The following is a 15,230-nucleotide window of genomic DNA, read 5'->3' on the forward strand; positions in this document are numbered from 1 at the left end:
GCTGTGGCCAGGGAGAGGAGGAGAAGGAGGAAGACCTGGATTTCAGGCTGGAAATTCTGTCACAGAATCATTTTGGTTGGAAAAAAGACCTTGGAGACCATCCAGTCCAGCCATTAACCCTTTCTCCACCCTGGTAGGAGGTAAGGGCTGGAGAGCCCCTGTGCCTCATCCCACTTTGGAACTGGGACCACCTGCAAACAAATCCTGAAGGTCTGGAGGTCTGTAAGAGCTGCCTACCAGGGCTGCTTTCAGCAAGAGCCATCTCCCAGCAGCTTTTCTTCTTTTATGGTGGTGAAATCCCTCAGGTTTTCTGTTGAAATTAGGACTTGGTGCTCTGCTGGAGGTTTGCCAGGGGTAGGAGCTGCTGAAAGGTGGATACCTACTGTGGACAGGGCTGGTGAGACGAGTGTGGTTTGTGCTTGTAGGATTGAGACCTGGTTTATTTTTATTTTATTTTAATTTATGCTATTACATTAAACTTTCTAAACCCCCAGGGGTTGCAGAGCAACTGCTGGTTTTGTACACCTCTTATTTGCAAATTTCCTTTATTCTGAGGGGAAATTTGAACTAAAAACTTCAAATTAACCACTGTCAGGGGCTGTTTTCCAGCTTTTTAAAATCTAAATTCTCCTGGTGTGCACTTTTAAAGTCAGGATGATCGTTTGGGAGGCATTTTTTTATACAAAGTAATAAGCCAGCACAGTTGAAACCTCCATGGGCAGCACTGCAAACTAATAAATGGGTTTGTTGGAAGCCCAGCTGGGTTTCATGTGGCTTCTTCAGTGGCTTTTGTGGTATTTTGGTACTTGGAATAATGATTTTGGAGGTGGTTCTAGGAGGGGAAGGACAAAACTGGAGAGGCAAGAAGGTTGTTGCTGCTCCATCTTCGGGCTGGAGGGACTCCCCATGCCCCATCAGCAGAGCAGGTGGTGGATTTATGTAAATATGGTAGCAAAACAATAAGAATTAATGATTTCAGATGTGTCCTTAGAAGCTTATAAAATACTCAAAGCCTGTCTGGCCTCCACGGGGGTGTTTGGAGCATTGCTGGGGCTCAACTTCTCCATCCTGATTTCCATTCTTTTATGTTCCCGAGCATTTTGGGGGTTGGTTTCCTAAAATTCATGGCAGCTTTACAAACAAACCTTTTACTTTTGTGGTAATTATGGTTTTGGATAAAAACCACACTGAAGTGGCTTTTTTTTTTTTTTTAGGCTTTCTTACTTAGGAATTACTTCCATAAAACAGAAACTTTGGCTGAGGCCACGTTGCTCCCGGGTCTCTGAGCACCAGCAGTGTTTTCCATGGTATACAACACCTCACTGCTCAGCTCCTTTTTGTTTTCAGGTTAAATATCTTGGCTGGAACAATTGATACCATTTCACTTCCATTTCACCCACGTCTTCTAGGGCCACAGTCCAAGTTACAGAGTTGGGGATGGTTCATATTCCTGCTGTATTTTTTTAATTTGCGTTTGCTCCAATAACTCTGGATTTGTTTTCTCGAGGTGTTTTCAGTTTGTTGTTTGGGTTCCAAACTTCAGCTCTTTTTCTTGGCACGGAAAACCTGGTTTGTGGGGCTGCTTTGATGGATAAAATGGACTCACAAGTCAGGTCGTAGGGTTACAATCAATGAGGGGGAGGAACTGAGTGTGTGTTTCAAGTGGTTTTGGCTGCCCAGTGGGATTAAAACCCCCCTGTTCCTTTTCTTAACATCAAGATTGATCCAAAAATGTCTATTTAACTGTGAACGACATGGGGTAAAGGACTTAAAAATTGAAGTTTCTCAAGGCAACTGGTGGGCAGAAGCAGCTCTGAGTAATCCAGCTTTGCCTCGTGTTGCCCCTTGCAGGTGTTTCACCAAAACCAACGGCACCTTTGGCAGCACCACTCTGCCCGCCGTGCCCATCGTCGCACCTTATCAGCAGGAAGGGTTGGAGATGAAACCTCTGAACCCCCACGTCATGGTGGCCATGTGCTTGGCCTCCAGCATCCCGGAGTGCAGTGCCCAGCTGGAGGAGGATGGCAAGGAGAAAATAGAGCAGCCCTCAACCCAACATTCCTGCTGTTGGGAGGGCAGGAACCACCTCTCCGGGGATTGCACTGGTGGTAAGGAGAAGCTTGCTATGAATCCCTCCAAAAAAAAATAGGCTGGTTGGGAAAGGTGGAACCTTCCTGAGCTCTAAGAACATCACCTGCTTTTATTAATTTGAATCTTTGGGGCTTGTGGGTCTGTTAAGCTGAAACAAGAGAATTAAAACAAACAAGACCACTGAACCAATCCAACCAACCCAATCCACCCTGTTCTTGCTTTGCAGGTGACAGCTGCGTGCACTCGGAGACATCCAATCCCATTTTGAGCTGGAGTCCCCTCATTCTGCACCCTCTTTCCAAGGACTGTAAGGAAAAACCAGGATGGAATTCATCTGGAGTCATCTTAAATGGTTCTGGGGACCTCCGACAGCTCCAGCTGCAGGAGACCTGAGGGCAGGGACCTTCCTGTCCCCACTTTGACGCCAGGAACTGCACAGCGGAGTCGCTGCACCCAAGGGAGTGATGGAGGGATGTTAATTATAACAGAGAGAGTCACTATTTATTTTTTTGTAGTAGGGTCAGATGAATGTATCTTGTTGTGAAAAACAAAACAAACCAAACAAGATGGTTGCCTTTTTTATATTATTTATGCCTTGAAATTCCCTTTTCCCACCTCCCACCAAACTTGCCTGGTTATGTGTATAAAACAACACTATAAAAAAAAAAGCAAACCAAAAAAGAATTGTAAGAATATAAAAAAAAGAAAGAATGGTAACTGCAGAGTGTGGTTTCCATGTCATGTTCACAGCTCAGCAGTACAGGACTGGACCTCTCCTTCCATGGACTGGGATCCCGGTGAGTAAAGACGTGAATAAATAAGGAAAATAAACTTGGCTGGAGTCCATCCAGCCTGTCTGGAGGAGCAGAACCATTGTTTTTGTCTTCAGGTGGTTGCTAACCCTCAGGTTTGTGGGTGAAATCCAGCTGGCAGGAGCCAATCCCCTCACTGTGAGGGGTTGGAGAGCTTTGAGGAGCCTCAAAAATAAACCAGCTCGTGTCAAAGCAGCTCCTGCTTCAGAGAAAAAAAAAAAGCAAGAACAGCCAAAACAAAACCAAAACCATGATGGAGAATTTGGGTTTTTTGATGAGGTTTTTTTTTGAGGTTTTTTTTTTTTTTTTCCAAATTTCATCAGAGGAAATTCAACCAAATTGCTGCCTCTAGCCCTCCCTCCCCCCTAAAAATCAACCCAGGAGCCTCTAAACCTCCACCAGGAGGGGCATAAATCAGAGTTCTGACTGCCCTGGGGCCATGTATTTGGAGGAATTTTCACCCAACCAGGATTTTCCTCTCCAGGAAGGAGGAAACAAGGCTGGAACCACCGTGGATCCCTCCGGGAGTGAAGGTGCTGCAGGTGCAGCCCAAGAATGAGTTTTGGGAAGCAATTTCTCCTCCAGGAGGAAGCTCTTGCAATCATCTTTGCCAGCACTGAGTTGTGTTTAAGTGTTGGTGGTTTTTTTCCTTTTTATTGCATGCTTTCTAAATATGTATTTTTTTTCTTTTGTTTTTTAAGGTTGCACAGCTCCTTGTTCATCTCCTTTCCTCAATTCCTTGGATTTTTTCCCTGCTCAAGGCTTGCTCTGGTTTCCAATGCTGTTTGGCAGGCAAATGGTTGAGGTTTAACTCCTGGCTGCTTCCTTTTCCCAAAACACCAAGATTTAACCAGTTTTTAAAAATTATTATTATTATTTTTATTTTTTTCAAACAACCACATAGACACTGTGTTCCTAAGAAGCTGGAATATGCCTTTGGGGACTGGGTGGATTTTTGAAACCATCTCATTTTGGCAGGGGCTTGGGGTGGAGAGTTTGATTTTTTTGGGGGAGGTGATTTGATAAAGAGTGATGCTGTGGTTTTTGGCAGGAGTTGGGGATTAATCCTGAAATGAGATGGGCTCTCAACTTTTGCTATTTCCCAACAGGTTCTTCACCAAATAACAGAGAAACCAACCCAAGCCAGGACCTGCTCCACCCTTCCCTTGGACCCTGCTGTGGGGAGCAGCCATCACTAACCACAGTTCTGAAAACCTCGTGCTTTGGTCTGAGAAAGGAGGAATTTGGGGTGAAGGTGGAAGACCCTTCCCCACCTCACCACACTTCACACTCCCCAAACCCCAGCGTCACCCTGAAACACCACCCAGCCAATGCCAAGCTTCACCCTGTGGGTTTTTTGCCTCTCCCATCGGTGAGAAAAATGTTTCTTTGAGCCTAAATCTTTATTTGAGCTCCAGAAGTTGCCGGAATCCTCTCACTAGGGAGGAAAAGCCAGAGGGCTCATGGCGCCGCTGTCACCGCGGTGGTGACGCTGATTGGGTCCTCAGTGGGTTCTGGTGGGGCTGAGGGTGGCTCTGCAGGGGGTGTGGGTGACACCAGGTGGGTGCTGGGTGGCCAAGGTGGGTGGCTGAGCCCTGGGTCACCCCTGGGGTGATGTTACCTGCTGCTGGGACAGGGCTGGGTGCTGGTTCTGCTCCCTCCTCGCTGCCAGCGGCCGCTTCGGCGTCCTCGGGCGTGTGGATGGGCTCCTGGGCGCCAGCCCTGGTAGGAGGGGACACGGGTGGTGTCACCCGGGGGCTGTGGCAGCGCCGGGGAGGGGGCTCTGAGGGACTCACGTGCGGAAGAGCAGGTGATGTAGGCCTGGGGACAGACAGAGGGGTGTCAGGGGGGTGATGGGGGGGGTTTGGTGTCCCCTTCCCACTCCCCTCCAGCACTCACGTGGGAGGGTGTCGGGGTGCTGGGCCACCCAGCGCACGGCCAGCAGCGAGGCTGCCGTGGCCACCAGCATCCCGGCCACTGCCGCTCCCGTCACCGCGGGGTAGGCCTCGAACGGGGGCTCGGCTGGAAGAGAGCGAGAGCTTAATTACCCTGAGAGTAATTAACTCATTGCCCCAGGAGTTATGGGAGCCAGGCAGAGAGGGAGGGTGATGGCCACCACCACCCAACGCGAGGGTCGGGAAAGCCTGGAAATGCCGGAGGGACTCGGGAGCTTCTTCCCGTTCACTCTGGAACCTCCTGCTGGCGGTCGGGATGCGCCCGTGTCCTCTCCGACCCCGCTGTGCCCCCAGGGAGCAGCGTGGGTGCCTCCCCTTCCCCCTTCACCTGGCGTCTGCACCTCGGAGGGGTGCCCGGCCCTCCGGTGGTTGACAGCCAGGACGCGGAAGGCGTAGACCACGGCCGGGTCCAACCCCCCCAGGCGCCGGTCGCGGGAGTGGGGCTCGATGTCACCCGCCGCCGTTTCCCAGGGGCCGGGGACCCTCCTGGGGGGGCCCTTGGCCTGGCGCCGTTGCACCACGAAGCCGGTCAGGTTGCCGGCGCCCTGCGTCCGCCATTCCAACCGCACCTCCGTGCGCGCCCGCGTGTAGCGCAGTTTGCTGATGGTGACGTTGGGGGGGGGGCGGGTACCCTGTGGTGAGACACGGGGGTAAGGGGCAGTTGGACAACTGGTCACCAGGACAGCTGGTCACTGGGACAACTGGTCACCAGGACAACTGGTCACCAGGACAGCTGGTCACTGGGACAACTGGTCACCGGGACAACTGGTCACTGGGACAACTGGTCACCGGGACAACTGGTCACCAGGATAACTGGTCACCAGGACAACTGGTCACTGGGACAACTCACCACCGGGACAACTGGTCACCAGGATAACTGGTCACCGGGACAACTGGTCACTGGGACAACTGGTCACCAGGACAACTGGTCACCGGGACAACTGGTCACCGGGACAACTGGTCACTGGGACAACTGGTCACCAGGACAACTGGTCACTAGGACAACTCACCACCGGAACAACTGGTCACGGGACAACTGGTCACTAGGACGACTGGTCACTGGGACAACTGGTCACCAGGACAGCTGGTCACCAGGACAACTGGTCACTGGGACAACTGGTCACTGGGACAACTGGTTACCAGGACAACTCACCACCAGGACAACTCACCACCAGGACAACTGGTCACTGGGACAACTCACCACTGCCCCAGCTTGAGGCTCCGGTACAGGGCTGGGAAATGGATCTATGACTCTAAATGAATTCCTATGAACGTCTGAGAGGGGAAACGAATGAGGAGGTGAAGGTGATGCTGTCACCTCTTGGTGTCTTCTCTCCAACAGCTCATGAGGGGTCAGCAGGCATGAGTATCACTTCAAGAAAAGATACTTGGATGGGTTCTGTGTGTGTTTAACATGACTTTTAGAAAATGTCTAAATGTCTATAGATGGTTCAAATTTCCAGGTATTTTGCATCAAAAATTCTTTTAATTGTTAGATGGGGTTTTTAAACATTGGTTGAAGAAAATATTCCAAAAGAATTGTCAGTGGTGAGTTGGCAGTGGCCAGTTGTCTTGGACTGATTCATTGAATAATTTAGGTTGGAGGGGACCTCTAAAAGTCACCTAGTCTGACCCCCCCTGAACACTTAATTTTTAGTTGTGGTTTTTGTTTTGTTTTTTAAATGTTCTTTTAGAAAATATTCCAAAAAGTTTTGGTGGCGAGTTGGCAGCAACCAGTTGTCCTGGGGCTGATTGGTAATAGAACAATTTGGGTTGGAAGGGACCTCTAGAGGTCACTTAGTCCAACCCCCCTGCAGGAAGTCACCCGGGTTCCCACCCGTGGGTCCCTTCCCAGCACTCACGTTCCACACGGAGGTGGACGGGGCAGCTGGCGGTGCCCACGGCGTTGGCGGCGGCGCAGCGATAGGTCCCGGTGTCTGCCGGCCACTCGGCGTCCCGCACCGTCAGGTTCAGCCAAGCTTCTCCTTGCTCCACCCGGTACTTGGCCATGCCCGGGGTCACCTCCCGCTCTTGAGGGTCATACCAAGCCATGGTGGCACCGAGGTCGATGCCGCCGCCTCGCCGGCACGCCAGCCGTGCCTCACCGCCCTCCAGCACCTCCACCTCGCTCCTCTCCACCTCCAGCACGGGGACCTCTGCGTTGGGTGGCACCGGTGAGGGAGGGACGTGTCACCTCAGGGTGAGGTGGGGAAGGTGTCACCTCAAGGTGAGGGGGGGACAGGCCTGGCTTACCCAACCGCAGGCGGCACTGGGCGCCGGCGGGGCGCAGGGGGTGCGTGGCCACACAGATGAAGTCCTCTCCCCTGAGGCTGCCGCTGGCGCTCAGCACCAGGAGGGCAGTGGAAGGTCCGGGGTCACTCAAGGCCTTGCCCTGGCCATCCCACCAGCGCAGGGTGGCCGGGGGTGTCCCGCCCTCCCAGCAGCACCGCAGCATGACGTAGTCATCACCCTTGGTGGCCGCTGCCGCGCAGGAGGGGCCACCGTCCGGGACCCCTGGGGACAGAGCCACGTCAGGATGGGTGACCTCCATGTCTGGTTGGCTGGAGGTCCCAGCTCCAGCCCAGGGGCCCCACCACGACACCGGGGTCACCATGGTGCCACTGGGGGGTGAGGAGGGGATTTTTGGGGGTCTGGCACTCACAGAGGGTGGTCCCACAGGCAGCCCCCTGTGGCAGAGCCGGGTGGGAGGCCAGGCAGGAGAAGGAGCTGCCATTCTTGGTGGCCACCCCAGGCTGGATGCTGGTAGCCCTTGAAAAACTCATCCCTTCTTCTGCATCCTCCTCCTCCTCCCAGGGGGGCCCTGGTCCCACCCAGCGCAGGCGGGCAGGAGGGAATCCCCCTGGCCAGTGGCACCTCAGGGCCACTGCCCGGTGGTCATTGGTGGCCAGGGCGGAGCAGCTGGGGCTGCCGGGTGGTGGATCTGCAGGAGACAGTCAGCTCCAGGCCGGGATAGACATCATCCCCCCCCCCCCAGCCCAGCCCAGCCCAAATTGCCCCCTTACAGCCACAGCCTCACTGGGGAGACACCGTGGTCCATCTCTCCCTGGGAGGGACCCACTGGGCCACCTCCCCCTGCCTGGTGGCTACTTACAGTAGACAGTGAGGAGGATGGTGGCCTGGGTGCGGGTCTGGAGTTGGGTGTTCTCAGCCAGGCAGGTGTAGGTGCCTGCTTGAGTGCGGGTGATGGAGGCCATGATGTAGGTCTGACCAGTGTGGACCTGGGAGCTGTTGTGGAGCCAGATGTACCCACTGGGGGGGTTGGAGGGGGCCACGCAGCTCAGCACCACCTCCTCCCCCTCCCCTGCCGAGAAACCCCCCGGCTCTGGGGAGAAGGGCTCCACGCTGATCGTTGGCTCGTCGGGGCCATCTGTAGGGACATGTAAGCCACCAGGTTGTCCCCTCAAGAGTGGGCACAGCCCTTCCCGGGGCATCCTCCCCACTGGTGGGAAACAGGGCTGGGAAGACTCCTTAGAAAGGGTGCAGCGTGGTGGCTGTGGGCATGTTGTGGTGGCCATGGAGGGAGGCTGGTGACATGGTGCTTGGTAGCCACGGATGGACCATGGTAGCCATAGACAGACTGTGATGGACTGTGGACATATCATGGTGATGCCATGATGGCCATGGGCAAACCTTGGTGGCATGGTGCACAGTTGCTGTGGTGGCTGTGGAGGTGCCATGGCACACAGCATGGTTGGTCACGGGCACAGCATGGTGGCCACACAAGTGTCATGGTGACCACGGATGTACCATGGTGGCCATGGAGCCAGCATGGTGGGAGGGCCTACGGTAGCCAGGGCCACAGCCAAACCCTAGCAGCAGAGTTCTTGGTGGCCATGGCCACACCATGATGGTCCCTCCCACCCTTCAGTTGCCCTCCTGGGCAGGGGGAGCGAGCCCCCGGGCCACTCACAGATGATGTCCAGGTAGATGGGCTCGCTGGTCTGGTTGTTGACCTGGTTGCCCACGGTGCAGGCGTACCAGCCCGCGTGGCTGCGGTTGGCCGGGCTGAGGTCCAGGTGGTCCCCAGAGCCCCTCGGGGTTGGAGGGGAGGCCAAGGGGGCCCCCCGGGGGTCCTGGTGCTGCCAGGAGAAGCTGAGTGGCTCCGTCCCCTCCCGCACGGTGCATCTCAGGGCCACTGATGTCCCCTCCACCGCTGCCGATGCCGTCGGCCGCACAAAGGGCTTGGAGACGGGCACTGGGGGCAACCAGGTGGAGGTGGCCACCGGCCTGCCAGCACTGGCCCCCTCTCCCTCCTGACAGGAGCCCCCAGAGTCCACCCTGGCTCAGCAGCCAGCAGAAGACTCCATTGGCGAGCGGCTACAACCCCACTGGGAGCAGCGGGGTGGCTGGTGGGGTGGCTAGCAGGGTGGCTAGCGGGGTGGCTTACCCAGGACGCTGAGGAGGACGGCGCCGTATCCCACGCGGAGGTGTCCGGGCTCCGGGAAGAGCCCCTGGCAGAGGAACCTCCCGTGGGCTCCCACCCGCAGCTCCCGCAGCTCCAGGCTCCCGTTGCTCAGCGTCACCCGACCCAGCAGAGCCCCAGCCCCGGGGGCCACCGCCACCTCGGCACCGTTGCCCACGGCCACAGCCCGAGGCGGGCCCGGACCTCCCGTGAAGCTCCAGAAGACCACGGAGGGGGTGAGCCCCGGGGGTCCGCACCGCAGCTCCACCGCCTGACCCCGCACCCCCGTCACGCGTCGCTCCTCGTAGTTCCCGGAGACGGCGCCCAGCGGCTGCCCTGACCCGGGGGGTGGGGAACGAGACCCTCAGGGCTCTGCTCACCCCCTCCCCTCGCTCCCCCAAACCCAACTCTCCCCGCCGTGACAATTTCTGGGGAAAAAGCGGGGGGTTTGCTCACCCCCCACCAGCGCCGGCAGCAGGCAGAGGATCCAGGGCCCTCTCATGTCCAGGGCTGAGCTCTCCCTTTCTCTCCAATTCTTCCACCCCCCCAGGGAGGGGAATGAAGCCCGGCCCTGATTAACCGTTAATTATTGATAATTAAATAACAGGGATGTGGGGGAGGGAGGAAGAGGGAAACCCAACCCTGCTGCAATCAGGGCTGAGACCGCACACACTCAGTGCATCAATGGCACCAACCCTTCCACCACCACCACCCCTTTTTGGGGTTAATTAATCCCTGAGTGTCATCATCATCATCAGCCCCCAGCCCCCTTCCAGTTTGGATTTTTGCTTAAAAAAAGGGGAAATGGTTGGGAAAAGGTGGAGGGAGGGGTGAAGGGGGGGAGCATGGCAGTGCCTGCAGGGTTTGATATTTCATCTCCCATCAAAGATTCATGGGGGGTGTCCGGGCTGTAATGCAACCCCAGAGGATTTTGAGGGGTGGGGGGCACTTGGGGAGGGGACACCAGAGCCTGGTGTATCCCATTCCCAACAGTGGTGGCCACCAAGAGGCAAGGGGGGGGGCAGGGTAAAATCATGTAAAATCAGGGAAAAATTAACACAGGAACCCTCTGGGTGATGAGAAATCATTTTACTGATGAGCTGTGGGACAGCCAAAGGGAAACCCCCCACACACACACCTCGGGGGGGTCCAACCTCACCCCCCCCTCCACCTCTAGCACCCCAAACGCTGGCGTTGGGGTTTGGGAGGGTTTCTGCTGCCCTCTAGTGACCCTGGCTTGGTATTTTCCAGTGACTCCATTCTCCAGCCTTTTCTCTTACCCAAGTTTTTCTCCAGATTTTCTCCACCCACCACTGCCTGGAGATTTTTTAGGGGCTGGTTACCACACATTCCCTGTTTTCCAACCCATTTTTTAGGAGTGGGTTGCCCCACCTTGTAGCCTCAAGTAACCACTTTGTAGCCTCAAGTCATGGCTACGGAACCAGAACATCGGAGAAAACACAGAACAAACCCAAGGAGAGATTTATCCCTCCTCACTTTCTCCTAAAACATCTCAACAAAGCCCAACAGTGACAAGAACGTAACTTTCGTAACTTAACGTAACTTTCCTCCCTTTTGCAAACCAAAACTGGGACTGGGGGCTGAGCAAACCCCCCTCCAGCTCCTCACTCAGCTCTGCAGCTTCTCAATCTCATCCATGTCATCTGGATCCAGCTGCTTGATGGTGGTTTCTGCAAGAAGGAAATAAAAAAAAGTGTCAGTAAAATGTCAGTCCAGCCCCACACCCCACCAGCCAGAAAGCTCCTGCCAGGCACTGGGTGCAGGATTCCCAGTACAAACTGGGAGAAATCCCCATGGGAATGGTGTGGATGAAGCAGGGGCTGCCCCACGTTGGGCTCCTCTGGCTGACTCCACGCTTGGACTCGTCCACCTGGTGGTTATTTGAAGTGTTTCATTGCAGCTGTTTGGAAAAACTCCACTCATGTCTCCTCGATGGTGTTTAAATGTAAAGGATGAAACTGAAATTTAAGGATGGCCAAGAAGATTCAGCAACTCCAAGGATGAGGATGAGGCAGGGAAGTGGTTTCCTGCCATGCAAAAAGCTTTCCAGAACCTTCTTTTCTTTTAAAAATTCACTGGGATTTGGAAAAAAACCCCAAGTATCTTCCTCTGAAAATCCTCTGGATGTTGATGAGTGATGATGGGTTTGTGCTCGGAAAGGACCCTGGTGACTCCTGCTCTCCCACAGCCAGGGATGAGCAACAGGCTCAGGGCTTGGGAGGGTGAAGGCAGAAAAAATGCCTGAAGGAGGAAAAAAAAAAAAAAGAGATGCTGGGAAAAAACCTCTTTGGAGTGAGGAGGGTGAGGAGGTGGAAGGAACAGTGGGATGGACGAGCAGCCCAAGAGGGTTCGTTTGAAGCTGGAGAATGAGGTGGGGAGGGATCAGAGGTCTCCAAATGCCCCTGGAGGTGAGGAGGATCCTGGTGGGTACTCACGGAAGTGCTCCTCAATCATCTGGATGAGTGGGATGCTGTGTTTCTCCACCATGCTGAAGGCGATGCCGTCCTTCCCGAAGCGCCCCGTGCGCCCGATGCGGTGCAGGTAGGTCTCAAAATCCGGTTTGTTCCTCGAGGTGGTGGGCAGCTGGAAGTTCACCACGATGGTCACCTGCTGCACATCAATCCCTGGGTAAAAACAAAAAGAAGAAAAAAAGGGGTCTCTTCAAACCAGGAAGGATCTGGAGCTCCAGCCCGTGCTGCTGCTGTTGCTGGAAGGAAGAGGAGCCTCCCGTGTCCTGTTCCCTGGTGGTACCTCTGGCACAGACGTTGGTGGCAATGAGGACCTTCTCCTTGCCATCACGGAACCTCTGGATGATGTCAGCACGCTGGGACACACTCAGCTCTGCTGTCAGGACCCCAACCTGGTGCCCATCATCATTCATCATCATCGCCAACCACTGCGCACTCCTCCGTGTCTGGGGAGGTGGTGAGAGAAGGAGTCACCACCACCCCACTCGTGCCCAGCAGGAGGTGTCACCACCACCCCACTCGTGCCCAGCAGCCCCTCACTGGTATTTTCCACCTTCCCAAGTCCCTCCCTGTTTCTTTCCATGAGCTCCAGGTTCAAAATGAAGGAAAAAGGAAGGGGATGAAAAGGTTTTCAGGAGCTGCTCCTCTCCCCGGGGTCACACCTGGCAGAAGATGATGGCCTGGCCAATGGTGATGCCACCATAGATGTTGCAGAGGGCTCTGTACTTCTCCTCCCGGCCCTGGCAGATGAAGTAAAACTGTCGGATGTTGGCCAGGGTGAGCTCATCCTCCCTCAGTTTGATGACGATGGGGTTGGAGATGATCTGGATGGCAAAGGCCCTCACAGTCTCCTTGAAGGTGGCAGAAAAAAGGAGCATCTGACAGCCCTGAGGTAAAGCCCTGAGGTGGAGGGAAGAGGAAGAGTCAGCTCAGGGTGGAGATGGGGTTTTAGAACCTCAAACCCCTTTTGAGAGAAAGGGAAGCGAGACAAAAGCCCAGAGGGATGAAAATCCAAGGAATTTGGGACACCAGCCACAGGGAACCCTCACCTCTGGACACGGATGCTTTGACAGGCGAGTCCCTGTGTGTCAATCATGATGTCAGCTTCATCCAGCACGAAGAGTTTGATCTTCTTGATGTCCAGGAACTTCCATTTGAAGCACCAATCCAGCACCGTCCCCGGCGTCCCGATCACCAACTGCTCCTCCAGCACCGTGCCCCGGGGGACTGTGGAGGGGCTGCCCAGTTACCACCCATCCCACCCTCTGGTGGAGCTCAGGGCCAAGAGGAACTCGATGAAAATCCCTTTTATTGTTCCCACCTTGGTCATGACAAAGAACTTGATGAAAATCCCTTTTTTTGCTCCCACCTCAGTCACGGCCAAGAAGAACTTGATGAAAATCCCCTTTTTTCCCCTTAGGAAAGGTGCAAACCATCCCCAGAGGGAAGGAGGGAGTTTGGGAAGAGGCAGTGGTTGGGGAAAACAGACTTTTTAGTGGGACAGGCATCCTGCTGGGTGTGGTTGGAGGTTGGCCAGGACTCACCTCGGTTGCCCCGCACAGCGTAGGTGACCCGGAGGTCAGGGCAGAACCTCCCGATGGTCTCAACAACGTGGCCAATCTGCAGGGCCAGCTCGTAGGTGGGAGCCAGGCAGAGGCACTGGGGGAAGAGGAGAAAATGGGGGTGAGAAGGGGAGGAAACCCCCCGGGAGGGGCAGGGGGGGCGCTGGGGGTGAGGGAGTTGGGGCTGAGGCAGAGCTGGAGGGGCAGAGGATGAATTATTTTGGAAGGGGGAAAAGTTTTCCCCCTTGGAGCAAAAACATTTTGGAGCTTGGGAAGAGCTGAGCCTGCCCCAGGAGGGGATGTTTTGTCACCCCCACCCCAAAAAAACCCCCAAAAACCAGTCACCCAGTTTGAAGATTAAATTCTAGCTAAAGAAAAAAAGCACCTCCTGAGAGCAGGCACCTCCCTGCTGCTGCCCTGGGGCTTCGTTGTCCCGGCAGATAAAACTGAAAATGGGGACAAAAAAAACCCACCCCCATCCCGGGTAGGTTTTTTTCCAAGGTTCTTCGTGGGGGTAGGAAGCCCCCTCCTGCTTCCCCCTCCCGCATTACCTGCGGGTGTTTCTCAGCGGCGCTGACTCTGCTCAGCATGGCCAGGACAAACGCGGCCGTTTTGCCAGTTCCTGACTGGCTCTGGGCAATCAGGTTTTGGGGGCTGGAAAGGCAAAAGGGGGAGGAGTGAGGAGTGAGGGGGGGGAGGAGATTTCTGCGGGGAGGGGTCCGGGGGGGTGTGAGGATTTACTGACGGGTACGCCAGCATGATGGGCAGAGCCGTCTCCTGGATTTTGGATGGGCGGTTGAAGCCCATCATGTAAATCCCTTTCAGAAGCTCCTTTTTCCTGGGGGGAACAAACAAACAATTGGATTAACGTAGAAAAAGGGATTTTTGGGGCTTGGGGTCGGGGGGGGACACGGGACACTCACAGGGGCAGCTCCTCGAAGGATTTCACGGAGAAGAGGGGGGAGGTGGGGTCCTGCTGCAGGATCTCCACGCGATGGTTGGATTCCACCAGCGCCGTGCGGAGCAGCTTGTTCAGCAGGGAGGCTTCCGCTGCCGCCACTGGGGTGCAGAGGAAGGGAACAAACACGGTAAAAAACCCCACACACTGCCCCTGCAAACGCGGGGGGGATGCGGACACACAAACCCCAGGGACCCCCAACAACACTGAAAGGGGGGAAGCCGCAGAACCCCTCAGCACCACGCCCTGCCTCAGTTTCCCCCCCCCACAGGGGGAACCTCCTCCCCCTCCCCTACACAGGGGAAGGTCCTGGAGGCTGCCCTGCCTCAGTTTCCCCCTTACCCTGCCTCAGTTTCCCCTTTACCCTGCCTCAGTTTCCCCCTTACCCTGCCTCAGTTTCCCCCTTACCCTGCCTCAGTTTCCCCTTTTCCTGCCTCAGTTTCCCCCTTACCCTGCCTCAGTTTCCCCCTTACCCTGCCTCAGTTTCCCCCTTACCCTGCCTCAGTTTCCCCTTTACCCTGCCTCAGTTTCCCCCTTACCCTGCCTCAGTTTCCCCCTTACCCTGCCTCAGTTTCCCCCTTACCCTGCCTCAGTTTCCCCTTTACCCTGCCTCAGTTTCCCCCTTACCCTGCCTCAGTTTCCCCCTTACCCTGCCTCAGTTTCCCCCTTACCCTGCCTCAGTTTCCCCCCTCTCTCCGCCCCCCCAGGCCCCACCTCTCTCCTCTTCCTCTTCCTCCTCCTCGTCTCCCTCCCCGTTGCCCGTCGCGTGGGGCTGAGGCGAGGCCCGCTCCTTCCCCACGCCGCGGTGGGACCCGGGGTGGGTGTCAGGGCGTTTCGGGGGTGCCCAGAGCCGGGGGAAAGCAGCGGCCATGGCGAAGCGGGCCCCGGGGCTCGGCCGCCGCATCCGCCTCCCGCCGTCCCCCGCCTCCGCCATGGCAAC

At 55.7% G+C, this 15,230-nt stretch overlaps 3 protein-coding genes across 5 annotated transcripts in view; 1 reads left to right on the forward strand and 2 right to left on the reverse strand.

The window, feature by feature from the left end:
• CDON (cell adhesion associated, oncogene regulated) overlaps nucleotides 1-2,717 on the forward strand; it is a 47,383-nt gene extending 44,666 nt beyond the window's left edge. For both annotated transcript variants that reach the window (XM_030464863.1, XM_030464864.1), the window contains exons 19-20: nucleotides 1,852-2,108; nucleotides 2,318-2,717. In XM_030464863.1, the coding sequence (XP_030320723.1) occupies nucleotides 1,852-2,108; nucleotides 2,318-2,484 (424 nt within the window). In that variant the 3' untranslated portion in view covers nucleotides 2,485-2,717. The remainder of the gene's footprint in view (nucleotides 1-1,851; nucleotides 2,109-2,317) is intronic.
• Nucleotides 2,718-3,925: 1,208 nt separating this feature from the next.
• On the reverse strand, nucleotides 3,926-9,783 carry VSIG10L2 (V-set and immunoglobulin domain containing 10 like 2). The gene is given in 13 exon segments (XM_030464642.1): nucleotides 3,926-4,438; nucleotides 4,525-4,625; nucleotides 4,700-4,724; nucleotides 4,803-4,925; nucleotides 5,187-5,481; nucleotides 5,483-5,490; nucleotides 6,721-7,014; nucleotides 7,112-7,372; nucleotides 7,521-7,799; nucleotides 7,971-8,246; nucleotides 8,790-9,074; nucleotides 9,267-9,617; nucleotides 9,738-9,783. Coding segments are annotated over 13 exon segments (2,418 nt in total). The 3' UTR covers nucleotides 3,926-4,364.
• Nucleotides 9,784-10,362: 579 nt separating this feature from the next.
• On the reverse strand, nucleotides 10,363-15,214 carry DDX25 (DEAD-box helicase 25). 2 transcript variants are annotated; one of them, XM_030464875.1, is made up of 10 exons: nucleotides 15,005-15,214; nucleotides 14,256-14,391; nucleotides 14,078-14,170; nucleotides 13,884-13,986; nucleotides 13,315-13,429; nucleotides 12,820-12,997; nucleotides 12,433-12,670; nucleotides 12,054-12,216; nucleotides 11,738-11,926; nucleotides 10,363-10,972 (listed from the first exon to the last, which is right to left on the reverse strand). In XM_030464875.1, exons 1-10 carry the CDS (start codon nucleotides 15,192-15,194, stop codon nucleotides 10,911-10,913), a joined length of 1,467 nt encoding a protein of 488 aa, XP_030320735.1. In that variant the 5' UTR covers nucleotides 15,195-15,214; the 3' UTR covers nucleotides 10,363-10,910. The 2 variants fall into 2 exon arrangements, with proteins under 2 accessions (XP_030320735.1, XP_030320734.1); XM_030464874.1 differs by having other exon boundaries at nucleotides 10,363-11,543; nucleotides 15,005-15,205.
• Between the last annotated feature and the right edge of the window lie 16 nt (nucleotides 15,215-15,230).

This window comes from Calypte anna, chromosome 24 (assembly GCF_003957555.1).
Source record: "Calypte anna isolate BGI_N300 chromosome 24, bCalAnn1_v1.p, whole genome shotgun sequence".
Lineage (NCBI taxonomy): Eukaryota > Metazoa > Chordata > Aves > Apodiformes > Trochilidae > Calypte > Calypte anna.